The sequence below is a fragment of the Ambystoma mexicanum genome, chromosome 3q (assembly GCF_040938575.1).
Source record: "Ambystoma mexicanum isolate Mex_15411 chromosome 3q, UKY_AmexF1_1, whole genome shotgun sequence".
In the NCBI taxonomy this organism is placed as follows: Eukaryota; Metazoa; Chordata; class Amphibia; order Caudata; family Ambystomatidae; genus Ambystoma; species Ambystoma mexicanum.
Genome location: NC_090926.1, coordinates 545,822,985 through 545,837,010, shown reverse-complemented (window position 1 = coordinate 545,837,010; position 14,026 = coordinate 545,822,985). Strand labels below are relative to the sequence as shown.

The 14,026-nt window shown below is 40.5% G+C and overlaps 1 protein-coding gene across 2 annotated transcripts in view; it reads right to left on the bottom strand.

Annotated features, from left to right (window-relative positions):
• The window catches only part of DOCK2 (dedicator of cytokinesis 2), a 2,833,934-nt gene that overhangs the window by 355,567 nt on the left and 2,464,341 nt on the right, over window positions 1–14,026 (bottom strand). For both annotated transcript variants that reach the window (XM_069654309.1, XM_069654310.1), the window contains exon 38: window positions 3,390–3,509. In XM_069654309.1, the coding sequence (XP_069510410.1) occupies window positions 3,390–3,509 (120 nt within the window). The remainder of the gene's footprint in view (window positions 1–3,389; window positions 3,510–14,026) is intronic.

The window sequence follows — 14,026 nt, the reverse complement described above, 5'->3', positions numbered from 1 at the left end:
AGAGACTGGAGGAGCTACAGGGAGGGCGTGGAACTGATAGATGAAAAAGAGATTGAGAGCGAGAAAGAACATAAAAAGAAAGACAAGAAATATAGGGAGTATTTAGGGATTCAAAAAAAATACAAAAGGAAATAATAAAGCAAATGAGCCTCAAAGCAAAGCCAGTGAAAGTGATGCAAGGCAGCAAAAAGTATAATCCTGTGGAGATATGGTGGACAAAACATGAATGGAGGCTTGATAAATGGAATGAAGAGGGGCAGCGAGGCACGGAGACCAAATGTAGGGTAGATCAATAGAAGAGTAGGGAAAAAGCAAGAGAAGAGACAAGGGCTGAAGCAGAAATAGGTATTAACGATGGGGGGAAAAGAGATAGATGAAGGGGAACGAGGATGGGGAATTGTAAAAGCAGGGAAGAAAAGAACTTCTGTTTTAGATGAGCTACAGCGAAGTTAATGAGACGACATACACGATTGGATGGAGAGCAAACAGTTAGAACGAGTGGAGTGAATAGAGTCTGAGAATGAAGAAAAGGAGAGAAGAAGCTTTGTTTCATCTGTATAAAGATGATAGGAAAGCCCAAAGGGAAAGATAATAGAATCAAGAGGATTAGTGCATAAAGAAAAGAGAAGGTGGCCCATGAGGGAGCCTTGGAAAACACCATGAGAACGGGGGAGAGTAGGGGAGGAAAGTCCATCCCAGGAAAATGAGTAGGAGCAGTGAGAGAGACACGAATGAAGGAGCAGAAGCCAAAATGACTGAAAGAATAGAGCGATTAACCATGGCAAATGCAGTTTATAGATCAAGAAGAACGAGGAGAGAGGAACATGTACAATAACGAGCAGAGATAAGAGTGTCAGACACAGCTAGGAGAGCAGTTTCAGTAGAGGGAAATACCCAAAACCCAGATTGATAGGAAAGAAGAAGTGGGTGCACAGAAATGAAACTGGAAATCTGAGAATAAACAGTTTGTTTGAGTAATTCAGAAAGAAAGGGAAGAAGTTAAATAGGTCAGAGGTTAGAATGAATAGAAGGATCAAGGGAGGGTTTTAAAAGGATAGGGAGAATAGAACCATGTTTCAACATAGACGGGAAAGTGGTGGATCGGAGAGAGGAATTAAATAGAACAGTAAGGAAAGGAACTAGAGAAGAATAGACCAAAGGAATAAGAGAAGATGGAAGAAGGTTACAGGGGGCTACAGTAGAATGGACAGCACAAAGAAAGAGTAGAGCATCAGAGTCTTAGAGAGAATAAAAAGAGTCCATAAACATTGATGGGGGAGAGGTACGGAAAGAATTCCAAGATGAGGAAGAAATAGAAGAACAGAGAAGAGACATTTATTTATGAAGAGAAATATTTAGCAAAGTCAGAGGAAGAAAGGGGTGAGCGAGAAGAGGGGTTAGGGGATGGACGTGAAAGAATATGATTGAGAATCAGAAAACATTGGCAAGGATGAGATGAAAGGGAGGCAAATAGATCATTATAATAGATTTGTTTAGCAAAGAGGAGTTATAGACCGAAATGAAGGGAAGACAACAGATCGAGGTCAGTAGACTCCCTGGATTTATACCAAAACCTCTCAGCCCTATGCAGAAAACAACGAGCAGAGCAGAGAGCAGGGGTCACCCAGGGTTGGGAAGGTGTAGGAGGAGAGAAGGGAGAGGAGGGATAGAGAAGATCAATGGCGTCTGTAAGGCTCGAGGACAGATGGGTAGAAGCAGAGTCAACAGATAAAGAAGAAAATACATCAAAAGAGAGGAGAAGAGAAGACAGTGCCATAGAAAAGTGAGAGATCAGAAAACAACTGAAATCACGGCAGAGGGGTAAAAAACAGATGGAGATGGGAGAACACATGACAAAGCACTAAGGGAGATCAGAAGAATAAAGTGGAAGAACAGATACAGAAGAGGAAATAAGATCGAGAGAAAAGCTAGAAAAATGAGAAGGGAGTAAGAAGAGTCAAGAATAGATAGGAGAGGAACAGAGGATTGGGAAGTGGAGAAACTGAGATAAAAGTCCCTTGGGAGTAAGAACGGAGAATTAACTGGAAGAACAGAAAACATGTGTGCACTGAAATCATCAAAGAAAGAGAAGACAGGGGCAGGTGGGTGATATATAACCAGAAAAATAAGGGGGGGAGGTGAGGAAAATAAAGAGGTGATATTCAAAAGAAGAAAAGGAAGGACGACGCAGAGAAGCAGAGTCAGAGACAGAAGGAGAGTGAGAGAGAATACCAACCCCACTGCCCTGCACAGAAAGGCATGGGGATTGAGAAACGAAGCAAGAAAAGTAGGAAAGGGCAGCAGGAATAGCAGTATTACTAGCTGAAATCCAGGTTTCGATACTGAAATGAGAATAGAACCAAGAGCAAATATCAAGCAAGGAATGTGTTTTGCTGTTAAGTGAACGTGCGTTCCAGAGGGAAACATGCACTGTATTGGATAAATCAGTGACAGGAGGATAGATAAAATTGGCCAGGTTATGACCAGAGGACAGACCATGAGAAAAGGAAGTAGCGCCCGCTGGAGGCATAGAGAGAGATTGAAGAGCAGTGAAAGATCAGGAAAGTGCGGTTCAAGATTGAGTATCAAAGTACCAGTATGGAAATAAGAAGGAAAAGTCTTCTAAAACAATTGGGGGATATAGGTGAAGAGAGTGATTGAAGTCTGGACTAAGAAAAGAGTTGAACGAACATAGAGAAAGAAAGAGAAACAGAGGCAGCAGTAAGGCAGGAAAACTTGGCATAGTGAAAAAGACATTTAGGAGCTGCTGCCCACTGCGAACAGCCACATACAGCAGCACGGCAACTTTCTAGCGTACCCTTTATGAAAAGTGTGTTAATTTGATGAGTATAATTCTCAGAAGGGGATTATCTTTGCAAATCCATTACATTTAACGCCTATTCAGAGCTTCACTAAGGGAGACATTTTGCTGTGGTGCATGTGTGATGTATGTAAGATGTTGATGTTCGCTAGTTGACTACTGACTAGTCAACCACTGACTCTCAGCAGCCTGCTTAGAAATAACACTGGCAGGACAAATTGTGACCTCGCTTCTTGATAGAGCTAGCTCAAAGAGATACTAGTAAGAGATACTAGTAGGATGTGTTTTGGGTGGGGAAGTGTAGATGGTGGCTGGGGATGGCCATAGGGATTACCATGGGCATGGTGGGTCAATGGGTGTGTAAATCACCAAACAACACCCATGTTGACCCATCTGGTCCTTCCTCACATGTCATCTCCCCCCTTGCTTTATAGGTGGTGCTTGAGTAACAACTAATATCCAAAACTAATGATGTTAACAACTAATGACATGCCAATTATGTTTGATATGTAAACTATATTTTACTCAGATCAGTGGTGAATGTGGAACCTCGGAAGTTGTTACGTACCTTTCCCTTGTCAAAGTATCCAATGATCGTTTCATACAAGCTGTCTTTCAGTTGTCGATGGGTTTGTGAACACTGGAGCTCTGTTTGCAATATCTGAGGAGCGCATTGCTCATCTGACCACTGAAGATAAAACATAAAAACAAATTCGCTCCAAGTAATTAGACAGATGCAATGCTTAGTTGTTTTTAGCTTCAACCCTGAACAACGTTTTTCCAAACAGTTGTTAAACAAACACCAAATTATCTCAACAGTATGTATGGCTCATAAAACGACTGTCACATTCAGCAGAAAAAGCAGATTGCACACAAGACAGACTACGCAGGCTCGCATCAGACCCTTATCAAACCATTATTTTCCCCAAACAAAGAAAAAAAGCTGAGGATATGCACACCAAATAAGTTGAACATTGTCATATTCCAGTAGTGATACGAGTTGAGCCAGCGTAGACACGCTTGGTTCTATATGATCTATATATGTGCATTGTCGCAGGCATGCTTTGAGATGAAGGAACATAGAGGGTGCCCAACACTGAAGAACTTCAGTGGGAGGGAGAATAGAAAAATGTAAACATTATCGAATGCAAGTCATAGTAGGAGGAGGGTGCATGAAGCTAATTTGAAGTTTTTAATGTGTTGTTTCCCATTGAGCTGTCCACAGGCGAACTCTCATTGCACATGCCTTGGCCTGACCAATGTTAACACCATAATTCATGATCATCGAAGTCTCCGGCCATGATTTCCTTTCTGCGTGGGATGTGGTGCTCTTTGGTACTGAAATTGACCATAGACAATTGTTGTCCTTTTATTACGCGATTATCAAAATATTTAGGGCATTTTGGACATGGGGATTTTCCCTAGCCACTGGTCCTGCATTTATTCCTACATTCTCGTGTTGAGTCTGCATGCACTATAAGCTTTTGTTTGGATGAAGGTGCCTCTGTTTAGGCTCATCTGTCCAGAAGGGCCAATTGAAAATGTAGACTCTTTTTTCAGACTCAGACCGATAAGGGCATTGCCCCCTAGGTTTGGGTGTCCAAAAATGGCCCTTCATGTATTAAAAACTGCTTTCCGTTTACCTGACTATTTGGTGATGGGTGTATCTCCTCTGCTAGCCTCCTTCACTGTTCCTCTTTTCATTGTAGACTTATCTTTAAACTATGTTGCTGGGGCCAGAAGGTAATGATTTTACATCAGTACTGCTATCTGGCTTCAAAACCCCAACAGCTTGACAAAGCCCAGATATTTAATAGGCGAGAGGAGTTAACTTTGATAAGAAAGCAAGTATCCAAGACAAAGCTCCTCTGAGTTGGAAGTGCCTACTCCTCAACTAAACACTACCCCCTTCTTTAATAGAATTGAAATGGGAACTCAAACCCTTTCAATTTAAATCCATATATTGTGGTTTCCCTTACCACTGTTATGTGTTCTTACATTTATTTTTCATAATCTAGTGTTGATCGTTTTGAAACCATTGCAATTGTCTTTTCTTTTTGTTTAACTACTTTTACACAGTGCTCAAGGTGCTCTCTTGGGCAAGGTAAATGCTTTATTAAAAACTTTTGATAAATAAATAGAGATGTTTCAATCCACTTTTGTCTCCAGTCTGGTTGAACTCTCCTGTGGTGGTTATTTATAGATGAATATTCATATATATTTCCTCTACAATGTATGTAAAGAGACATCCTGCTTCCCCTCGTAATCCCTCCTCTTAAAGTATTCTACGTAGGTCTCAAACAAGAAGGAAAATGTTCCATGGACTGCAAAGAAGTAACAAATATCATAACTATTTTTAATGCTTCATGCAACTTTTGACGCTGCCCGAATACGCATAAATGGTTAATGGTGTTTTTACAAACACCTTAATATTACGGTGGGTGCTGTGTAAAATGAAATGAACACCAAGCCTTGTATGCATTATGTACTTAAATCATTATGTTCATTCGTTCGATGCTGTGATTCAGTCAAGAAAAAGACATATGTGTAGGAACGTCACAAATTTCTAAATTAAAGTCAAATTACTCAAATTGGTTGACGTTGTATAGATATTTGATCACCCGGAGGGATGCCGAGAAGTTGCTTGAGAGTATTATTTGTAAATGTGTTAGTTCCTTTTGGAAACCTCTTAAATCGGCTTAATCCCAAGTTCTTTGCAGGTTCAACCACTTAGTGAAACTATTTGGGTGAAACACTTTACTAAATTATATTCAAGTTCAGAGGATGTGGTATTTAGAGTAAAAACAAGACCACAAAGGAGAGAGGTTATTGAGAGTGAGGTAGATTTGATTTTTGAACTCATTTGTAAAAGCAAAAGCTCAACTGCCCCGTCCCTTATTTATGGTCTAAAGTACTGCTGGCTTTATTTGAGAATATTTAAATAACCCAAGTTATTCCCCACTTGTGGAACGGTGCTGTGCTGATCTTGATTGTTAAAGGGTGGGAGGCGATTTTAAATAGTTATTTACCCTCTTATATCATTATTGGACTTGTCTAAGAAAATCTTTGCCAGCATACGTTTGAAAGAGTTACAGCGGGAGGCAAGTGAATCTGGTCGTGAGGACTTGTTCCAATCAGGTTTTAAGAAAGGGGTTGGGAAGCCTCTAAACAGTTTTTTTTACTGATGATTTTGGCAAAGCCTTGAAGTCGTTATAAATTTTAAGAGTGGAACATTGTCAATTTATAAAACAACTAGAGCATCCTTCTTAACCTAGCCGCCTCTATGACAAATTGGCTTTAAAATTGGTCATCCCTCAATTATACCAGTACTAAGGTACTATCACCAAACGATGGTGCCGAAATAGCTTTTTGGCTTGGAAACAGCTGAACAAGAGGTGGCTTGGGTTACATTAGAAGCCATACTGTGGAGGAAAGTGCTCTCTTTGCTGTGCTCTGTACCAATTGCTGCAATCCGCCGCAAGCTTGGCTTTATCTCGCGTCAAGCGTGGGTGGATTGGAAAGCACTGCTGAGCTATGAGCATATTTTATCACCATCACATGCAATTTTTTTGTGAAGATTCAGATTAAGCTATCTGAGGCCGCTAGTAATGGGCTGCAAAAATGGAAAGAAAAATGTGATTTGCTTTTGATAAAAATTGGTTCATCCACAGAAGAATTATGTATAGCCCGAGGGAAAACTAAGCAAACATTATTTAGGACAAACTGGATTTTAAATGGAGAAATGCTAATAAATTGCACATGTTTTAATGATGATTTTATTTGGGTTATTCAATCAAATACTGTAACTGCACACCTTATTTAGTCAAGCATCCTTCACGTGATTTAAGAAATAGGGTTTTAGCATTTATATTCAATTTGTTTTAACGTGCAACGTGGTAAGGGCTAGACTTCACGTTCCTAAGGACAACAGAGTGTGTCGCTACTGTAACATGACAAGAGAAACTTTTAAACATGTATGTATTAACTGTTGTGTTTTAATGGATATCCATATGAGCAAGTTTATTAGATTTGCACACTTTGCAGATGGTTTTTCAATTGAGTGGTTTTGGGTTCATATTTTAAACGTCAGTGAGATTTCTTTGACAATTGCAGTAATTGAATATTTAAAAGAAGTTTTATGAAATTGTGTTGTATGTGTTTTTTAGCTGTTGCTTTGTATGAAAAAGTTATTTTAAACTGCATTGCACAATAAATAAATACATTATGTACTTAGAGATGCAAGCGTCTATACCTTTAAACATAGACATATTTGTGAAATAAGAGTATCTGTGGTTAATCTTATGTTCCCAAAATGCTCTTTGATTTTATGCAAAGAAAACAGGAGCCCTCACTGGTGCTATTTCTCCCCTCCTCCCCTTCTCACAGAATCATTTCAAAATACTGCAATAACAGTGTAGAAGACTATACATTTCGGAATTATAAACTTCTTTCAGTAAGTCATTTCTAATTTTGATAATGTGTTTTGCAATGGAAGCAGTCATTAGAAAAAACATTGCGAAATTGTAAAAACAGACACTTTGGGCCTCATTTCGAGGCTGGCACTGATGGAATTAAGGGGCCAGTACCGGACCGCCCCCCTTCATTCCGTCAGGGCCGATTATAAGCTTCCCATCGTGGGACCCGGATCACACGCCTGGTAAAACCAGGCGTGCTTTCCGGGTCCCGCAAGGGAAAGAAGGAGGTAACAATGGGCCAGTTGTAATCTGCCCTTACCTCCATCCCCATTCCCATTGAGCCTTATGGGGGCTCAAATGGGAATGGAGAATGGGTCCTGCAAGGAGAAATTACCGGGTCCTCCAATGTTGGAATGACCCGGTTATTCCCCATTGCAGGAACCCAGTAAATGAGCCCAGTTTGGTGGCAGCCATGGAGCTAATAGCTCCATGGCTACCGCCAAACTCGTAATGAGGGCCTTTCAGTGTTAATCAAATGCAGTTATTTCCTTTTCTAGTAGCTTATTTTGCACAACCAAATACACAGCTCCAGCACTTTCAGAATAGCTATGCTTGTCGCCAAATGTGCTCTTGTCAGCAATGATTGTGCTGGCTCTAGCAAATGTGCACCTGAGAATGCAACTTCTGCCTGAACAGTATCCGTGTGAGAGAGAGACATACAGTGGGAGGGAGGGAGACAGGAAGAAGGTCAGAGAGAGAATGGGAGCAGATAGAGAGTGAGAGAGAGAAAGAGAGAGGGAGAGAGACAGAACAAAATGGAGAGAGAGAGAGAGAGAGAGAGAGAGAGAGAGAGAGAGCGAAAATAGAGTGAGAGACAGGCAGACTAGATCGGTGTATGATACACCCTGTGCAAGTAGTAGACACTGTATTTGTGGTGTCAGAAGAAGCTTCTGAAGCAGGTATCTAGTCTGTTTAGAAGTTTCAAAGTGTACTAAAATCAATTAACGGGAACAGGGACTTTTTCGGTTTTCTGTCTCTTTGTGGAATAATATTCCCTTTCATTTGGGAGTGATTTATGATTTTGTGTTATTTTCCAGAGGCTGAAACCATTATTTTATTTTATTGTATGTTATTGTTTAAAGTGTGGCCCTATTGCTAGAGCAGAGCTTTTGCCTTCAGGCTTTCACATCCTAATTTACATATGGATAAGGGGCAAGAGATAGCCGGGAATCTACAAACATAGCAAACGATCCTGCTGTGGCTTTTACAGCTTCATAGGCTTGGACCTGCAAAACAGCAGTTGTGAAGTGGTGATCAAGAGGTGCCCTGAGTGACAAAACAATATAGTCTTCTGACCATGCTTACTGAATACATTTATTTTATCTATTTATTTGTTTATTTTTACATTTGTGACAATGCCCAGACCCAAGGGTATCACAGAGGTAAGTACAGAGATAAGCATAGCTAGTGGTATCAGAAGACAGACTAAGTGTTACTCAAATTTGTCAAACAACCAAGTTTTTGACCGTTTTTTGAATGTAGTATAGGATTGCTTATGTCAAATGTGTGCAGGTAAGAAGTTGCAAAGAAATGGAGCCTGGACACCAAAAATTGTCCCACCTGATCCTTTGTTCATGAAATGAGGGGTGACCAGCAAAATGCTGGAGCTGGATCTTAGATCCCGAGTAGTGGGACAGATCTGAGTGGTATATTTGTTAAGGTAGCAGGGTGCAACCTTGTAGAGACATAGGTGAGCAATAGACAGTGTTTTAAAGATAATATGTGTTTTGATGGGGAGCCAATGAAACATGCTTCTAGATGCTGTGATGTGATCTGAATGTTTGAAACCCAAGGCTGCTCCAAATTCTTTGTTCTGTAAAAGATAAAGTCTGGAGATGTTAGCAGCAGTAGTGCCCAGAAGTAAGACATTACAGTAGTCCAGTTGTGATAGTATAAAAGCTCGGGCGAGAGTTAGGCAGTTGTCAGGGGAGAGGAATTGCCTACTCAGCGAGATGAGCCTTGCAGTACATGCAGTGGAGGAGGCAAGTGAGCTGATGTGCCTGGTCATGGAGAAGTCAGCTTCAAGGAGGACTCCCAAGATTTTGATGTGGTTCAGGACCGGGATGGTGGTGTCATCATCACAAAAAGAAGAAAAAGAGGTGTTAAAGTGTATGAGATGGTGTGAGAAACCCATGATGAGGCACTCGATTTTCTCATCATTCAGGCATAGGTTGTGAATAGCCATCCAGTTTTGGATAGTACTATGAGTTGATGGTGACAGAGTCATCTGCGTGATTAACTGAGATGGGGATTTGCATATCATCCGTGAAGTTAGTGTAGATGCTTTGACTAGAATAAAGGGGATCAATGAGAGGTTTTGTGTAAGTATAATACAGTGTGGGCGAGAGGCAAGAGCCCAGCCATATCCACTTTGTGCTTCATCAGAAAAGAGCCTTATTCCAGAATGACAGGCTGTGCCAGCCAAACCTGAGAAAATGAACAAAAGCTTTCCTTCAGCTACAGAGGAAACTCTTAAATTGTGCTATAAAATGTCAATAATCACTGCTTGAAAAAAAAAATCATACCTTTCTGTGCACTTGTCAATTCCAGGTGACTGTTTGCTCATACAGACTGTTGTGTACAAGAAACTAACTATGGCTGCAAAACAATGTGGGAATCTAGATAGAAAACCTGGAATGCAACTTTCAGTCATCACATGTGAAATGTACTTTTGCAAAATAAAGGAAAATAACTGTTTTAAAAGGACATGTTGGATAAGGCCCTGCCCTTATCTAGCAATGTGAAGGGGATTGTGATGTGAAAATACATGTATGTGATTGTTCTATTCAGCAGGTTTTCTTCCAATTCAGAGCAAAAATAAATACAATTGAATCAAACTGAAATGGTTGCCTGGGGGGAAGTCAGCCCAAAAATAGGTTTCTGCAGTGGCTACATGGAGGGAGAACAAGTCAAACAGGTCTGCAGGGAGGATGCTAGCAACATAAGGACCCCCACAGTAAACTCCTTGAACACACAAGTGATAATTGCTAGATTGGACAGACTGTTGTCTGTGCTCCAGCCTCGTACAATAGAATTCTAGGACACTAAAGTGCGAAGTGAAAATTCACACCTCCTCCTGATTTCCACCAGAAGCTTCAAAGGAAACCTGGAGTGAGGAGGTATCCCTGGAAAGGCATGCCCATACATGGAGAACAATACTGACATTTGTTTCCAAAGACTATTTATTAATACAAATGTTAAAGACTTTTATCTCTGCAGCAGGACTTTGCAAACATGTGAAAATGTCACTGTTTAAATATGATTTTGTTGTTTATAATTTAAGACATTGTAGCATTCACTGACCCCTTGGGAATAGAAATGGCAGAGAATTGGATATTATAGGGAAAGTATCCATGATGCCATTGCAAATTTTAATACTTACATTCCTAATGATAATCCACACCCATGTATAAAGTTATAGAATTTTAAGTGATATAATTCTCACTGAAAAGTGCGAAAACTGGTAGAAGGGCAAAACAATGTCTCACGAACTGGAGGATTGGACTGGAACGGTCTGCATAAAATATGTAACATATTTATATAAATTGTTAAGAGACTTTAACTGTATAAATGTACCATTTGTGGCAAAATTGGATTTTAGCTAAAGTAACTGTGGGAGGTTTTGTACATTGTAAAACTCACATCCTAAATCTGGCATCCTGCCCTTGAAATCCAACCAGCTGAGAGCGAGGTGGGGACTAGCACCCCTGACCAATCCAGTGGTTTAGAGGCATGTTTAGTTAAGCCTGCCCAACCACATACCTCTATAATGTCACGATGCATTATAAATAAGAGTCCATGACAGAGCTCCAGACAGACACTCTACCTGAAGTTCCTGCGCTGCATTCCTGATCTGCTCCATTCATCTTGCTGATTCCTACTACAAGGTCTAAGCATTGCTGGTCCTATCCCAGCAAGGCCTCAATTCTGAAATCCCACTAAAATCCTAAATAAGCAAAAGCGAAAAAGCTGTGGTATTCTTGTGAGAAGCACCCTGAGACCAGCCGGCTTGCTGTCCACTAACTGCTTGCCCACTAACTGCATCCAGCGGTACCTGTGCCATCCAGTGACCCAAATTGCCCAGCTGTTCACTACCCGGTGACCAGACCTTGCCCAGCTGACTTTTGCCAGACACGCCACTGTGTGGTGACCAGACCCAGTTGACTGTCCAAAAATCCCAAAACTAAAAAGTGGACTGTGAGTATAAGCCCCACCCCTAGAAACACATAGCTTATCTTGTCTTGCCTTTGTCCTTATCCCACTTAGTTGTCATATTTATACCCTGGTAGCATGTTGAACCTGTTAGAATTATCCACGTATCCTGTCTTTAATTTTAAGTGCTAGCGCCATCTTTCTTTTCAATTTTGTCTTGTGTAATTTATAAGCCCTTAGTTATTTTTGGAGTAATCAAACTAATTTCCATATATTTTATTGTTGGGGTTGAGCACTGGGGTGACAAGGTTGACCTCGCTAATCAACCTTGGAGCGTACTGTGTTCCTCTTTAACAATATAGCCTAGATAATTTAGTGTAAGTAACATTTTCCTTTCTTTCAAAACTGATTTTCTCACTTTTAACTGCTCTATTTTCCTAAAAACGAACCTCACTCTACCTTCCAAATCTCTCTCAATTCACTAGCTGGAGACCTATTTTCACATCTATATTGTCCCTGTGATATATATCTATCCCCCAGCCCAAAAACACCAAATCAGAGTATTTCACCCATTTTTATTAAACACTGTTTGGGTAATTTAAAGCAAGAATTGAGAAAATCGCAACTTTACAACGTGTCATTTGGTGAAGCATGCTCTAAACTTTCCACTCGTTTTCAAATTGTATGCCTTTTGCTGATCCATTGCATTGTGATTGCCAGTGATATAACATACATGCTATTGTGATAAAACAATAATTTAAACATACACTAATTAATTATTTGTTAAAATTCTAATGTTATTTTAGGCCTTTGCACCTCTTATTTTGTGAGGGAAGGTCAGATTTTGATTCCCCCTTATTCCAATCTACCTGATGCTTCTTTCTATCCACTCAGAATTCTATTATTCATGGGTTGAGGGAACGTTGCAGGGGGAAATCTTAACTTCGGTGCTATCTTTCCTAAAATCGAAAAGTGCTTCTATTCAATTGTGTATATGTATAGGAGAAGGTTAACCAAGTGCATTGATTTAATTTTCATTGTAATTATCACCCCATTGGTGATTGCTGCCCCATATTAAAAATGGTATGATGTCTTTTGAATTTTAAAATAAATAAATAAATATTGCATTTCACCAACTGGCCTGGTTCATGGTCAATTGTGACCAGGGTATTTGAAAAAGGGGGTGTGATACGAGTTGTGTACCATCTCAAATTGAATTTGCATAAAATAAGGAGAAAGGCATCTCAGTTGTGCGCTATATACTAGGCTGAGACCCAGGTGTGTGTCGCCTGATTGAAATCCTTAACAGGTTCTGCAGACAGACATGATAACACTCTCACCAATTGTTGAAAATCCATGATCCTGCAGGTCGCTGTTCCTGAGTCGCTTATCGCTTGATGTGCTTTGCACTCTGAAGTAAACTGCACTGAGAATGGGCATGTGTGGCTGGTTGACATACCCCATAGCAGACGTGGAGTGGTGGGGAGATTTGGCGTGTTTCAGCAAACTGGAACATTCTGACCACTCTCCCCACCTTTCACTTAACTCTGGCGCTGTGCAGTGCATTGCAGTGCAACTATCTCAGAAACGCTGCATACAAGGGCCTTGCTTGAAACATGGTTTTTGAGGTAAAATGGGGACTCTGAGTTGTGTTCCTCTCAACGATCTGATTAAAATGTACTTTGTCCGGTCCTTCTACGACCACATGGATGTTTCACCGATTTCAGGCTACCGACTCAAGTTTGAAGGGGCTGAAATTTTGGGAAAGGGGTGGGGTGTCCAAATGTCATGTAGCCAGTTATGTAAGGATCCTAACACAACTATGCAAAATGTGGTGCAGATTGGTGGAACGGTGTGGAATTATATAAGGAACAAGCGAAAATATGTTCTGCTTTATAGATATATATATATACAGTCTCATACCTTCTCTCCTATGTTTCTTTCCATAGTAAATAAACTTCAATTTAAAGTGCCACATAAAGGTTGCTCTCATACCTTTAATGTGTCCATTGACCTGGGTCTTAAACATGAAATGTTCCCTCCTCACGGCTAGATTTGTGAGTTTTATATTGTACTTGTGGGAATGTTGTGTGTGCTGGACGCTCTTCTACTTTCTGTAAATTAACTTCCCAAGCATCTCCTTGGGGGATGTTGCTGTAGAGACTTTCGATAGTGATGACTTTTTTCAAGAGTCCCATTTTTAATAAACTGAGTCATTGGCATTGAGTCCCCTACAGCAATTAGGCAACGTGGTACAACAGATTTAAAATTATTCCAGGAAACTCCCTTACTCTAATGATACATTATCCCTCACCACTCACTCTTCACTCTGCAGCACTCCGTGGGCGCTCTAAACGGGTGCTAAAATTGACACTCTTGGGGCTTTGCATTTTTACCTCTACTCTGGAATAGACCAGTCTATAGGGAAAGCTGGAGATTTCCCAGTAGGCCTCTGCACCCTGAGCCTCTTTTGTGTGGCAACTGATTTTATTTTCAAACGTTCTCAAAATGTTTTGAGTTTGCTAAAAATTTGCAATCTGGGTGCACTTTGAAAATTAGTTCTAGGGCCTCTATTTGG